The sequence below is a fragment of the Puma concolor genome, chromosome B1, assembly GCF_028749965.1.
Source record: "Puma concolor isolate L17-30 chromosome B1, mPumCon1.1.hap2, whole genome shotgun sequence".
In the NCBI taxonomy this organism is placed as follows: domain Eukaryota; kingdom Metazoa; phylum Chordata; class Mammalia; order Carnivora; family Felidae; genus Puma; species Puma concolor.
In genome coordinates this window covers 80,361,630-80,374,481 of record NC_141670.1, presented here as the reverse complement: position 1 = coordinate 80,374,481, position 12,852 = coordinate 80,361,630, and the positions used below count along the sequence as shown (strand labels likewise).

The window sequence follows — 12,852 nt, the reverse complement described above, 5'->3', positions numbered from 1 at the left end:
TAGAATATTACTCGGCCATAAAAAGGAATGAAATCTTGCCATTTGCAACAATATGGATGGATCTACAGAGTATAATGCTTAATGAAATAAGTCAGTCAGAGACAGACAAATACCACATGATTTCATTCATACGTGGAATTTAAAAAACAAAATAAACAAACAAAGAAAAAAAAAGAGACAACCCAAAAAACAGACTCTTAACTACAGTGAACAAACTTATGGTTACCAGAGGGGAGGGAGGTGGACGGATGGGTGAAATAGGAGGTGAGAATTAAGAATATATTTATGATGGGGTGCCTGGATGGCTCGGTGCATTGAGCATCTGACTCTTGATCTTGGCTCAGGTCATGAACTCATGGTTTCTAAGATCATGCCCTCCATCAGGCTCTGCACTAACATCGTGGAGCCTGCTTGGGATTCCCTCTCCCTCTCTCTCCTCCCCTCCCCTACTCACATGCATGCACATGCATACATAATCTCTCTCAAAATAAATAAGCATTAAAAAAAGAGTATATTTATGATGAGCTTGAATAGAGAATTGCTGAATTATCACATTGATGATCTGAAACTAATGTAACACGATATGTTAATTATACTGGAATTATAGTTTTAAAAATAAAACAAATAAAGAAAAAAATGCCACTTACTGAGTGCCAGTTGCTATGATAGGCATTTTACATCCATTATCACTGATAATCCCTACAACAATCCTACCAAGTAGGCAGCAGCATCCCATTTTTATACATCACATAATAACAGCTCTGAGACATAACCAGCAAGGCTAGCCAGAGAGTCAGTAGCAGTGCTAAGACTTGAATCCCATATCTACCTGACTGACTCCAAAAACACCATACTAGCCACAACACTATACTCATCCCATGACTTAATGGTCTTGCCAAATTAAATCCTTGACTAGAAGACTAAACAGAAATAGAAACTTATTACCTCCCAGTTTAAAACAGGTATAATTTTTCTATGTAATACAACTTACGTGAACTACACTAAAACCCATCAAATTGCTGGCAAAAAAATTTCTACAGAAAAATATCTTTAACATAGAACTTCTCTAAGGAAGTCCATGAATTTATGAGCCCTCTAAAACTGTAAAATGTTGTTTATATGTGTGTGTGTGCATTTCCATGACTCGTGGCTCCACAAATGCCATCAGATCCTAAAAGCAGGAAGCACTCCTGCACTAGTACTTTTCTACCATGTTCTATAAAAAATGGACTAGCATTCTATTATCTGCTGATAACCAGAGTAATCAGAGCTGAAGAAATGATTTAACGATAGACATTGTTGAATGGTATGCAGCAATTATGTTTTATTCTCTTTCTTAACTATATATATTAACTATTTAAAACTACTTTTTAAAAAAGAAAGTTCTGAAAAACTTAACCAATCTCCCTCAACTGGAAACTTCATATTCAAAGTAAATTTTCTTACACTGATTGAAATGCTTAGAAGATTAAAGCAACAAGACTAAACAAACAAACAAACAAAAATTAGACAAGATATACCTGCAAGGTCATGTACGGGGTAGACAGCCTGTTCCCAACATGTTTCCTCACTAGGACTTGTGGATAAACTGTGTTCATCATCAAGCTGGAGTACAAACCAAACCACAATAGCATCTAGTATGCCTTCTTTAATCACAGGAATACCAATTTTACCAGATTTTTTAGTTGCAAGACTTTTTAATTCCTGACAAAAATGTAAAAGGAATGAAAGCAGTTTATATATGCAATATATACATGCCCTACTACTACATCTCTTTCCATTTCTGTAAGTTCTCAGATCTGCCCAGCATCACTGGGGGAATCAGTATCTTGACACACCTATAGCCATTTCAGGCATACTAAATGAGAAGCTCCAATCTACCACAGTGGAATACCGTGGAACTATTAAAAACAATGAGGCAGAGTGAGTGGGTGGCTCAGTCAGTTGAGCATATGACTTTAGCTCAGGTCATGATCTCACAGTTCGCAAGTAGAGCTCCGCATAGGGCTCTGTGCTGCCAGCACAGAGTCCGCTTTGGATCCTTGTCCCCTTCTGTCTCTGTCCCTCCCCCGCTGTGCACAAGCGTGTGTGTGCTTTTTCTCTCCCTCAAAAATAAACATTAAAAATAAAATGAGGCACATACATAATACTGATGTAGAGACAAATCCAGGATATACTGTTGAACGAAGGAAGTGAATGGCAAAGAAATAGGGATTGTTTTTGAAAACATGAGCACATGAGTGTGTGTGTGTGTGTGTGTGTGTGTGTGTGTGTGTGTGTGTGTAGAAAAACAGAAAAGCAAGTCTGAAAAGATATACTTCAAATTGGTGACCTGAGAAAGTAGGACCTAGATTTAAAAAAAGGAAGGGATGCCTGTGGTGCTCAGTTGGTTAAGTGTCACACTCCTGATTTTGGACGCTCAGCCTGGAGCTCTGAACTGCTTGGGATTCTCTTTCTCTGTCCCTCCCCCAGCAGCATGCATGTGTGTACTCTCTCTCAAAAATAAATAAATAAAGCTTAAAAAATAATAAAATAAATTAAAAAGGAAGACATATACTTTTTCTTCTATTCTTCTGTATTACTTGAAAGTGTTAAAACAAGCAGATTTTACTTGAAATTTAACTGTGGCAAAGAAAAATTAACATAAGAAAATCTCAAAATAAGGACAGCTTTGGGGTATTTAGCAACTATAATCATGTTGATCCCTACTGTACAGTTGTATCAGAAAAGAAATGATCTTGAAGCTCAGTCTCAGTAATCAATGTCAAAGTGTTAATGTAGCTCCAAACCACCTCAAGAAAAATCTAGTAACAACTAATAGGGGATTAAATTATATTAAATGTATTAAATTATAAAGATCTTAGGCTAAAATGACCTTCACAAAGTGTTCTGTGCTCACGCAGGTTTCATCTAATCTGACTTAAAGACCTTCAGAGAAGGACTCGATGTGACCTTTTTTCATTTCCTTAGGCACTTCCTTTGTGTAGCACAGCCTCCCACCACCCACCGATACACACACACAGACACTTAGGGCCATCAACTTGTCCTGGTTTGCTCAAGACTGTTCTAGTTTTTTTTTTTTAATTTTTCTTAATATTTATTTATTTTTGAGAGAGAGACAGAGTGAGACACAGCACGAGCAGGGGAGGGGCAGAGAGAGAGGGAGGCACAGAATCCGAAGCAGGCTCCAGGCTCTGAGCTGTCAGCACAGAGCCCGAAGTGGGGCCCAAACCCAGGGACTGCGAGATCATGACCCGAACCGAAGTCGGACCCTCAACCAACTGAGCCACCCAGGTGCCCCAAGACTGTTCTAGTTTTAAAAATGAAAGTCCCGCGCCTTGGGAATCTCTCATTTTTGGGCAAACTGATATGGGTGCTCGCCCTAATACACATACAATCTAGAGATCTGGATTACTGTTCATTTCAAGGAATACTGTTAACTTAAAACGGCAGTACAACATTGAGAAAAGTCAGAAAGCTCTAGGTTATAACTCTTGCATTCACACGTGCATAATCTGAGGAAAATGAATGTAAACAAAAGTTCTCTCATCTGTACAGCCCAAGGATAACTATATTGCAACACTGTTGTAAAAGCAATCTAAGAACACATGTGAAAGCACCCGGCACATTATACATTCCCAACAAACTTTAGGGATTTTCTTCCTATGTATTTAAAGTAAATAATTTCAGGAGAAAATACTGGTTACCATTTAATCATTTTCCTTACATATAGTAAACAGAATCCCATGCAAACTCATAAAATAAGACTGTTCTATGTAGTACTTTAAACAATGAATGAAATTTAATGCTCAAAATTGTAACTTTTTTTTTTTACCTGAAGATTGTTGAAATCTACTGTCATAATTTCAAAGCACTCTGTCAAAGCCAAATATCCCCCAGGAACTCGACTCATCTTTTCAGTTGTATATGGTTCCACTGTCTCTTCAGTATCCACAGAAGAACAAGCTGGACTCTGAAATTTCACATTTGTTGGTAAACAGATCCCAGCAACATCCTTAGTACACACCCTGGTAAGAGGGAAAATGAGAAGTGGAAGGGAGAAAGATGGGGTGGGTTTTTTTGTTTTTTTGTTTTTAGAATTGAGTCGAGAAAAAATAAACAAAAATGACATAAAAACTTTATTGGCAAAGGTTTCTTAAACACAATACATACACAATCACTAACTATAAAGGAAAACAAATGAAAAATAGATCTACATTACAATTAAGAACTCTGTTCATCAAAAAATACTCAGCTTTAAGAAAGTAAAAAGGCACATTGAGTAGAAGCAATTTATAATACACCTATTCAACAAAGGGCTCGTATCCAAAATATATTTTTAAGTTTCTACAAATAAAAGAAAAACAAAAATGGGCAAAAGACTTAGTTCACAAAAGAGCATATCTAAATGGCCAAAAAGCATACAAAAAGTTGCTCAATGTCACTAGTCACCAGGGAAATGAAGTTAACATACTACACAACCACCAGAATGGGGAAAAGGGAAATGTCAGTAACAAGTGTTGGTGAAGACACACTAGGATCTACACTAGAAGTCTAATACACTATTGGTAGGGGTTTAAAATTAGTAAGACCACTTTGGAAGACTTTTCTTAGTACCTACTCAAGCTGAACATACCCATTCTAGATTCATTCTTAATATAGGAACCTGAAGGTATGTGGCTTTTCTACTTCTGGGAATACAGCTAACAGAAATTCATGTATACAATCACAAAAAGACTGTTCAAGAATGTTTATAATTGTACTACTTCTAATAATCAAAGAACTGGATATAATGTAAATATCCATCAACAGTAAAATGGGCAAATGTCTTGGTATATTTGTACAGTGGCATACCGTACATCAATGAGAATGAACAAGCTACACACCAGTGGATATGGATACTGAAAAAAGGCCAGGCACAAAAAAACCATTCTATATGACCCCACTTGTACAAAATTCAAAACAAGCAAAATAATCTATGATGTCAGAAGTCAGGATAGCAGCTATGGTGTCAGAAGTCAGGATAGCGGGTTTCTACCTTGGGACTTTGTGGGGTGGTGGTAAGGTTCTGAACCTTGATCTGAGCATTAGTTACACAAGTGCATCAACTTCATGAAAATTCATCACACCATAAATTTATGGTTTATGCACTTGCTATAACAATGTTCTGATGTTGATAAAAGTTTACACTGAAAAGAACACTTCATGAGCATTTAGCAGCACAATTTTATGAAAAAGAAAGACTCCAGAGGAGCCCAGTGGCTCACTTGGTTAAGCATCCAACTCTTGATTTCAGCTCAGGTCAAGGTCGTGAGATTGAGCCCTGCATCAGGCTCTGAGCTGAGCATGGGGCCTGCTTGAGTTTCTCTCTCTCCCTTTCTCCTCTCCCTCTCCCCCTGCCCTGCCTGCACAGGCTCACTCTTGCTCTTTCTCTCTCTCTCAAAAAAACAAAAACAAAAACAAAAACAAAACTCCAATCTTCTCTCATCTCAGAGGTATTCATTTATTGGTCTATCTACCCTTATAGGGTTGAGGTTGAATTGTGTACTTCTAGAAAATATTTTATTATACTCTCAAAAGATGAATGAAACTATTAATGATTTTAATAACTCAGAAGTGCTACAGAAACAAAAAGGATATGACAACTTCCTTTTAATTTCTTATAAAATACATGAATATAAATTTATCAAAACTCATGATCACATGGTTGATGGGTCCAAGCCCTGTGTCAGGCTGTCAGGCTCTGAGCTTACAGCACAGAGCCGGATTGGATTCTCTCTCCCTCTCTCTCTCTGTTCCCCCCTGCTCGGGTGTGTGTGTGTGTGCACTCTCTCTCTCTCTCTCTCTCGCTCCCTCTTTCTCTCCCTCTCTCTCTCAAAATAAATCAATAAACTTAAAAAAAAAAACCGTACCACAGGATGCCTGGGTGGCTCAATCAGTTAAGCAATCTAACTCGTGATTTTGGCTCAGGTCATGATCTAACGCTCATTTATTCCTGGGGGGGGGGGGGGGGGGGGAGGGGCAGAGAGAGAGGGAAGAGAGAATCCCAAGCTGGCTTGGCATTGTCAGTGCAGAGCCCGATGTGGGGCTTGATCTCACAAACCATGAGACCATGAGCCAAGCCAAAATCAAGAGCTGGATGCTTAACCAATTGAACCACCCAAGCATCCCAATAAGAAATTGGTTTTAAAAAATCATGCAGCATATCTATTAACATGAAGAGGCTCACAAAGAAAAACCATATATACTTATTGATATTTTTGAAACAAAATTAAATTTATACACACATACACATTTACTTACAGAGCTGACATTCAACCAGGCACACTAATTCAGCCAATCTGCTAATTAAGGCCACTGTTTGGCTGATGCTCTATGCCCTACCAACCACTAAACATTTTTACTTATCACCCCGTAACATGCATAGAGAATAAGGAAGAATATACAATAAAGATGAACAGTAGTTATTCTAATGGTGAGGAGTTTAGGATAATTTTTATTTTCTTCTTTTACTCATCACTATTTCTTAAAATAATTATATGTTACGTTTACTACTATTAAGTTATAGGAAGGGGGCCTCCTTAAAAAGTCCTAATAAAATAAGGATCAGTATTTTAGCAAGATAAAATATTTTTTAATGCTCAAGAAAAAAAATAACCAAGAGGCTTCTATGACTAAAAATATTTAATATCACATTTTCACTTGTGTCATGTTTGATAAGTAAATCTTAGAATTTCCAGAGCAGAAACTTCCTAAAATTTCATTCTACATAACCACAAAACATTATAATATCAATAAAGTTATTAAGAAGAGGGAAATAGAAATAAATTAAAATAAATTATTTTCACACTAGAAATTTTTATTTCATTTTCATCTGAAATCAGTCTGAACTTAATATTTTTCTATATGAATCTATCACACATCAAAAAGATACTAAATTTGGGGTGCATGGGTGGCTCAGCTTGGGATTCTCTCTCTCCCTCTCTTTCTCCGCCCCTCCCCTGTTCACACACTTGCATGCTTTCTCTCTCTCTCCCTCTCTCTAAATATAAACAAACTTAAAAAAAAGGATACTAAGTTGTATCAAAATTAATTTTCCACTAAAAAATCTAAAGCTGGTTTTAATTCTTTCTTTGAAAGAAAGAAAGGGGAGCTGGTGGCTCAGTGGGTTGAGTGCCTGACTCTTGATTTCAGCTCAGATCATAATACCAGGGTCATGGGACCAAGCCCTGCATTAACCCCAACTCGACTCGTGCTCCATCCTGAGAGTGGAGCCTACTTGGAATTCTCTCTTTCTCTCTCTCCCTCTGCCCTTCCCACATTCACACACTCTCTCTCAAATTAAAAAAATAATACTTTAAAAAAAATTTAAATAAATAAAAGAAAAAGGCAAAAAGGGAATTAAGACTGGAATAAACATCATGAATTTAAAGGTCACAAAACTACAAATTCTCATCCAAATAAATATTCCCTAAATAACCTTTCAAATACAGTCTACTCCTTAAAATTACTGTTTTCTAATATTTACTACTTAAATAATCACTTACCTATGATGTCTTCTTATTTCTGCACATTCTACTGCCATTCCATATAGAACAGCACTTGCTGGTATAACTTTCCCATACTTTTCACAATTACCATTTTCACCTCTGGTCTAAAAATATAACAATAAAAATTATATTCAGTTATATGTATGCAAAAATATGTGTGCATGATTATGAGAAAGAAAAATAATTTTTAAAAAACCTTAAAAGCAATGGGTAAGGATAAACAAGTTAAGGAACTTTTTCTTTAAAAAGCTTCTTTTGGGGTGCCTGGATGATTCAGTTGGTTGAGCATCCAACTCCTGATTTCGACTCAGATCATGATCCCAGGGTCTTGGGATTCTCTTAAGACTCTCTCTCTCTCTCCCTCTGCCCCTCTCCCCCACTTATGCACTCTCTCTCTAAAAAAAAGTAAGTTTCTTTTGTGGGGCACCTGGCTAGCTCAGTCAGTACAGCATGTGAATCTTGGATCTCAAGAGTTGTGAGTTCAAGCCCCATGTTGGGTGCAGAAGATTGCTTAAAAATGAAATCTTTTTAAAGAATGTAATTAAAAGTTTCTTTTGTTAACTAGACTCATGGTGATCATTTCATAATATATACAAGTTTTGATTCATTAATTCTACACCTGAAATTAATGTAATGTTATATGTCAATCACACCTAAATAAAGAAGTTTATGTATGTATATACACATACAGTGTGTGTTTATATATAATGTATGTGTGTATATATATGTACACATACATTGGAATATTAGCCATAAAAGAGAACGAAATCTTGCCATTAGCAACAACATGGACGGGTCTAGAGGATATAATGCTAAGTGAAATAAGTCAGAGAAATACCGTATGATTTCACTCATATGTGGAATTTAAAAAACAAAAGAACAAAAAAAGAGACAAAAAAACACTCTTAAATACAAAAAATAAACTGGTGGTTGCCAAAGGATAAATGGGGGGGGGGGATGGGTGAAACAGGTGAAGGAGATTAAGACTACACTTATTATGATGAGTGCTGAATAATGTATAGAATTGCTGAATCATTATATTGTACACCTGAAACTAATATAACACTGTATGTATGTTAATTATATTTGAATAAAAACACAGTATTTAAAAAAATCAAAAACAATGAATGGGATCCCATGTTAACACTAACTTTATTTTTTTTAAGCTTATTTTACTTTCATTGCTATATGTACGTGTATACATTAATTTTTTTCATCAGTACAAATAGGAAAAGGAGGGTAGCTAGGAAGTCTGTATACAGCAACAAACTGCTGGGTATGACTAACAGAGAAGCCAAAATCACTAATTTTTTTTTAAATCATTATTACCTAGTTGAAAAACAACCTTCTTTTTAAACTTTAATTAGGTATTTTAAATTCAAATCATTTTCTGTAAATAGTAAATTGTTGTTAAAAGCCTTTCATTCACATTACCTATTACAAAAACCAAATCGACAATTTGTGGGCCACATTAGAGGATTTCATTGCAAAACATAAGTTGGCAATTTTAAGAGTTGGTCCTGTCCAATCAATTGGTACGTAAAACATATACAAAGCCAGTTACCAATATCCCTTTTGATAATTTGCCAAACTCCAATCAGTGAGAGCTGTGAGACTGAAAGCACTTCCCTTTCTCAACCCTACTCAAGAATTCCACAATGCCGGTCCACAATGTAAGCTTAATTACCATGAATTCCTTCCTGGAGTGTTTTTGCCTGAATACCCCATTTGGGTACACAAGCATACGTTATATGATTAAATGTGGTTTTTGCATGGATTTCTTTCCACCTACAAAGTATACACCTTGACAGGATGTATAGTAAAACCTTGGATTGCATATAAGTTGTTCTGTGAATGTTCCACAAGATGAGCAAACATTTTTAATAAATTTTAACCTGATAAATGAGCAATGTCTTGTAACACAAGTAGTACATGACACCGAACATCACATGATCACAACTAAGCCAATGGTTCTTCTTGCTCTCTCTCTCTGCGGGATTATGGGTGATCGTCTCCCATGCTCAGGTGCTCCGTCTCAGGCCGCAGTGTTTGGCAGAAATCAGTAATTTTTCAGAACGTTGGAAGGTGTCCACAACTGGCACTAGTGTATTTTTTGTCACTTTATAAAGCACCTATGGATAGTCCTTTGCTTTTCCACACAAGAGTAAGCTTAGGAATGTTTTCCTTCATTCTAGGTCAAGATGCCTACAGATATAGACCCTTTCCTCTGTTGCCTTATTGCCAGTTACATTAAATACAGTATACGACAAGAGTTTATTGATACTGTAGTCAACATCTGTATGAGCATATACAATGGCTCCCATGCAGAAAAAGATACCACTGAGCCAATAGATAGCAGTGATACCATTACTGACAATGAAAGGCACCCTACACAATAACGCTCCTCTCTCGTCTCCCCCACGCCAGCCATGAAGGTTTTCGAAGGTAAGTGCAGGTTATTTTTCTTTATATTTTGTATTTTCTTTATTATTTTGTATTATGCTACAGTAACGTAATCGTTTTTGTATGAATATTTTTGTGTTGTGGGACAACTCATCTGGGTTTCCACTATTTCTTATGGGGAAATTCACTTTGATATAGAAGTGCTTTGGATTGCAAGTATGTTTCTGGAATGAATTATGCTCACAAACCAAGGTTTTACTGTATGTCATACTGCTTTGCAAATACACGAGGGGTTCGATAAATACCTATTGAAATAATGAATTCTTAATCAAATTTAAGTGTTTTCATGCTGCTTACCTTTGGCTGCAAAAGTAAATGCTCCCATGCATGAATTAAACTCTCCACAATTCCTTCTCCAAATAAACCTGCATCGACAGTTTCTGTTACAACTAGGGACACTCTATAGAATGATTTTTTAAAGATATATGTAAGTAAAATATCATGCTATTTATGTAAAGATTTCAAAGCTGAGAGAAGAAAGGAAGAGTATATTACAGAAACAGTCCATATATAAAATTTTCTAATACATTTCATTTCTTATTTTCTACCCACAAATCCTAAGGAACTTGACTCTACTGTTCCTCAGGCTCCTCTGTTCTCCACTGACACCTTCTGGGGGTGGAGAGACGCACAACCTTCCCTTGACCCTGCTACCTCCTCAGGCTCTTCTTTCATTCCTTAAATCCTTAAGAGTGCTTCATAGCCAGTCCCCTCCTTGATGTCAACACTCCATAAAAATATTGTCATAAATAATTCCCTTACTTATCGAGATGATTCTTTCTCAGGTCTCATTTTCCTTAATCTACAAACATGTAATGTATATGAGAAGGCCTCCCTCTCAAAATCCTTCTCTTCCTTCATTACTCATGTTTACCTCTTATATATTCATAGGTCTCTTGTTGCTTCTTTTTGCTTCACCTACTACTACCTACTATCACAGAAGAGCCACAGAGCTCTGATCTTTTGACTGTTCTTTCTTTCTAGAAAATTTCACTCAAAGACATACCAAAATAGTTTCTCTCTTCTCTGAACTTCTTTAGCACTTATTCCCAGTATCATTTATTTATATAGCTAGAAGATAAAGAAAAACTTCATGAATATTCCTTATCTTCCTCTTTTGATTGTGGGCACCTTGAGGACTGAAATAACTTTGGTATCCTCTACAGGGCCTAAAGCCAGTATTATACAAGTCCACAAAATTTTCAATATTTAAAGGCTGCAAACATATAGAATGTTGAAGGTATCCCAATCATCTAGTCCAACATCTTGATGTCTCTAGATTTGCTCAGGGCCAAAATAAATTATAACAGAGTCAGTATTAGAATCCATATCTCCTAATTCAAAGCTGTAGGTCCTTCTACCACACTATCTATGAGAGAAATGAAGGTTAAATTAAAGCAACTGATTCATACCATGGACTGAATTATGGACCACCAAAATTCATATGCTGAAGCCCTAACCCCCAATGTGACTACATTTAAGGATAGGGTCTTTAGGAGGTAATTAAGGTTAAATGAGGTCATAAGGGTGGGGCCCTAATGTGACAGGGCTGGTTTTCTTATAAAAGCGGAAGAGACACAGGCACTCTCTGTGTCTCTTCACATGCACAGAAGGAAAGGAAAGGAATACAGCTGTCTGCAAGCTAGGAAGGGAGCTCTCACCAGAAATCAAATTTGCCAGCACCCTTCATCACAGACTTCTAGCCTCCAGAACTGTGAGAAAATAAAAGTCTGTTGTTTAAGCCACCTAGTCTCTGGTATCTTGTTAGGGCAACAAGCAGACTAAGATAATTCAGGAAACTGCTGATTTCTGCCACAACAATCTAGTAAGACTTCTTTCATGCAAACAAATGTAGAGCCCATTAAAAAGTGAATTATGTATACAAAAATACTATTATACATATCGAAGAAGACTTTTAAAAATCATAGTCCAAATGACAACAGATGATAAAAAAGTCATCTTTCAATATAAGCTGAACTTAAGATAAGAAGACAGACCACCCAAGAGAGGTAGTAAAGCAAGTGCTACATAAAGAAAGCTCTGTCTCTAAAATAGTGTTGGACCAGATGATATATAAATCCATTCTAGCTCTAAAATGCCATCAGCCTTGTGATATAGATCAAAGCAAGATGACATACTAAAAAGCCAAGACTTATGAGACAATATTCAAAGCATCTGAAGAACCCAGGCCAAAATACATGGACAGCTGACACTTCCAAAGCTTTCATTTTAGCCAAGGATAACACAAAATGTGAGAAGTCCATCAAGCTTGATCTACTCACGTATTATTTTTAACTATAACTTTTAAATAGTTATTGACCATACAGGAAGTATTATCCATTTTCACAAACAGAATATTGAAATTAACAAAAGTAAGGTAACTTGCTAAAGGTCAAGTTTATCTGTTAAATCGCTTGGCGCAAAATTTTTTCAAGATCTTTAAATATTTTTTATCAAGAATATGACATTATGAAAATTATCTTATGCTAAATGATCCTATATCGCTATCTTTACAATATAAGGGTTTTAGCATTTTTATTTGGGCTAGAAGCTATAAATGTGAATATCTTAATTTTTTTAAATAAAATAGTGGATTATAAAAACTAAAATGATATATATTATATAGTACCTTTCAGGAATGTGTTTTGGAATCTCTATGTCAAGTGACTTCATATGTAAGAGTTTGATTCCTGCTTCCATCTTGTTTGCTGCTACTACATCACAGGCAAGTTCATACATGGTCTTGGATAACTCACAAGCATATACTGAGTGTGCTCCAGCTTTTTTAGCAAACATGCTGCAAGGAAAAAGGTGCCCCATCAAGAAAAAATAATCCACT

General features: G+C 36.2%; 1 protein-coding gene across 4 annotated transcripts in view; it reads right to left on the bottom strand.

The window, feature by feature from the left end:
* PRMT9 (protein arginine methyltransferase 9) overlaps positions 1 to 12,852 on the bottom strand; it is a 95,008-nt gene that overhangs the window by 16,586 nt on the left and 65,570 nt on the right. For all 4 annotated transcript variants that reach the window (XM_086704133.1, XM_086704132.1, XM_025922010.2 and 1 more), the window contains exons 4-8: positions 12,643 to 12,810; positions 10,311 to 10,413; positions 7,548 to 7,654; positions 3,836 to 4,028; positions 1,521 to 1,704 (exon numbers count right to left, since the gene is read on the bottom strand). In XM_086704133.1, coding sequence (XP_086560259.1) covers positions 1,521 to 1,704; positions 3,836 to 4,028; positions 7,548 to 7,654; positions 10,311 to 10,413; positions 12,643 to 12,810 — 755 coding nt within the window. The remainder of the gene's footprint in view (positions 1 to 1,520; positions 1,705 to 3,835; positions 4,029 to 7,547; positions 7,655 to 10,310; positions 10,414 to 12,642; positions 12,811 to 12,852) is intronic.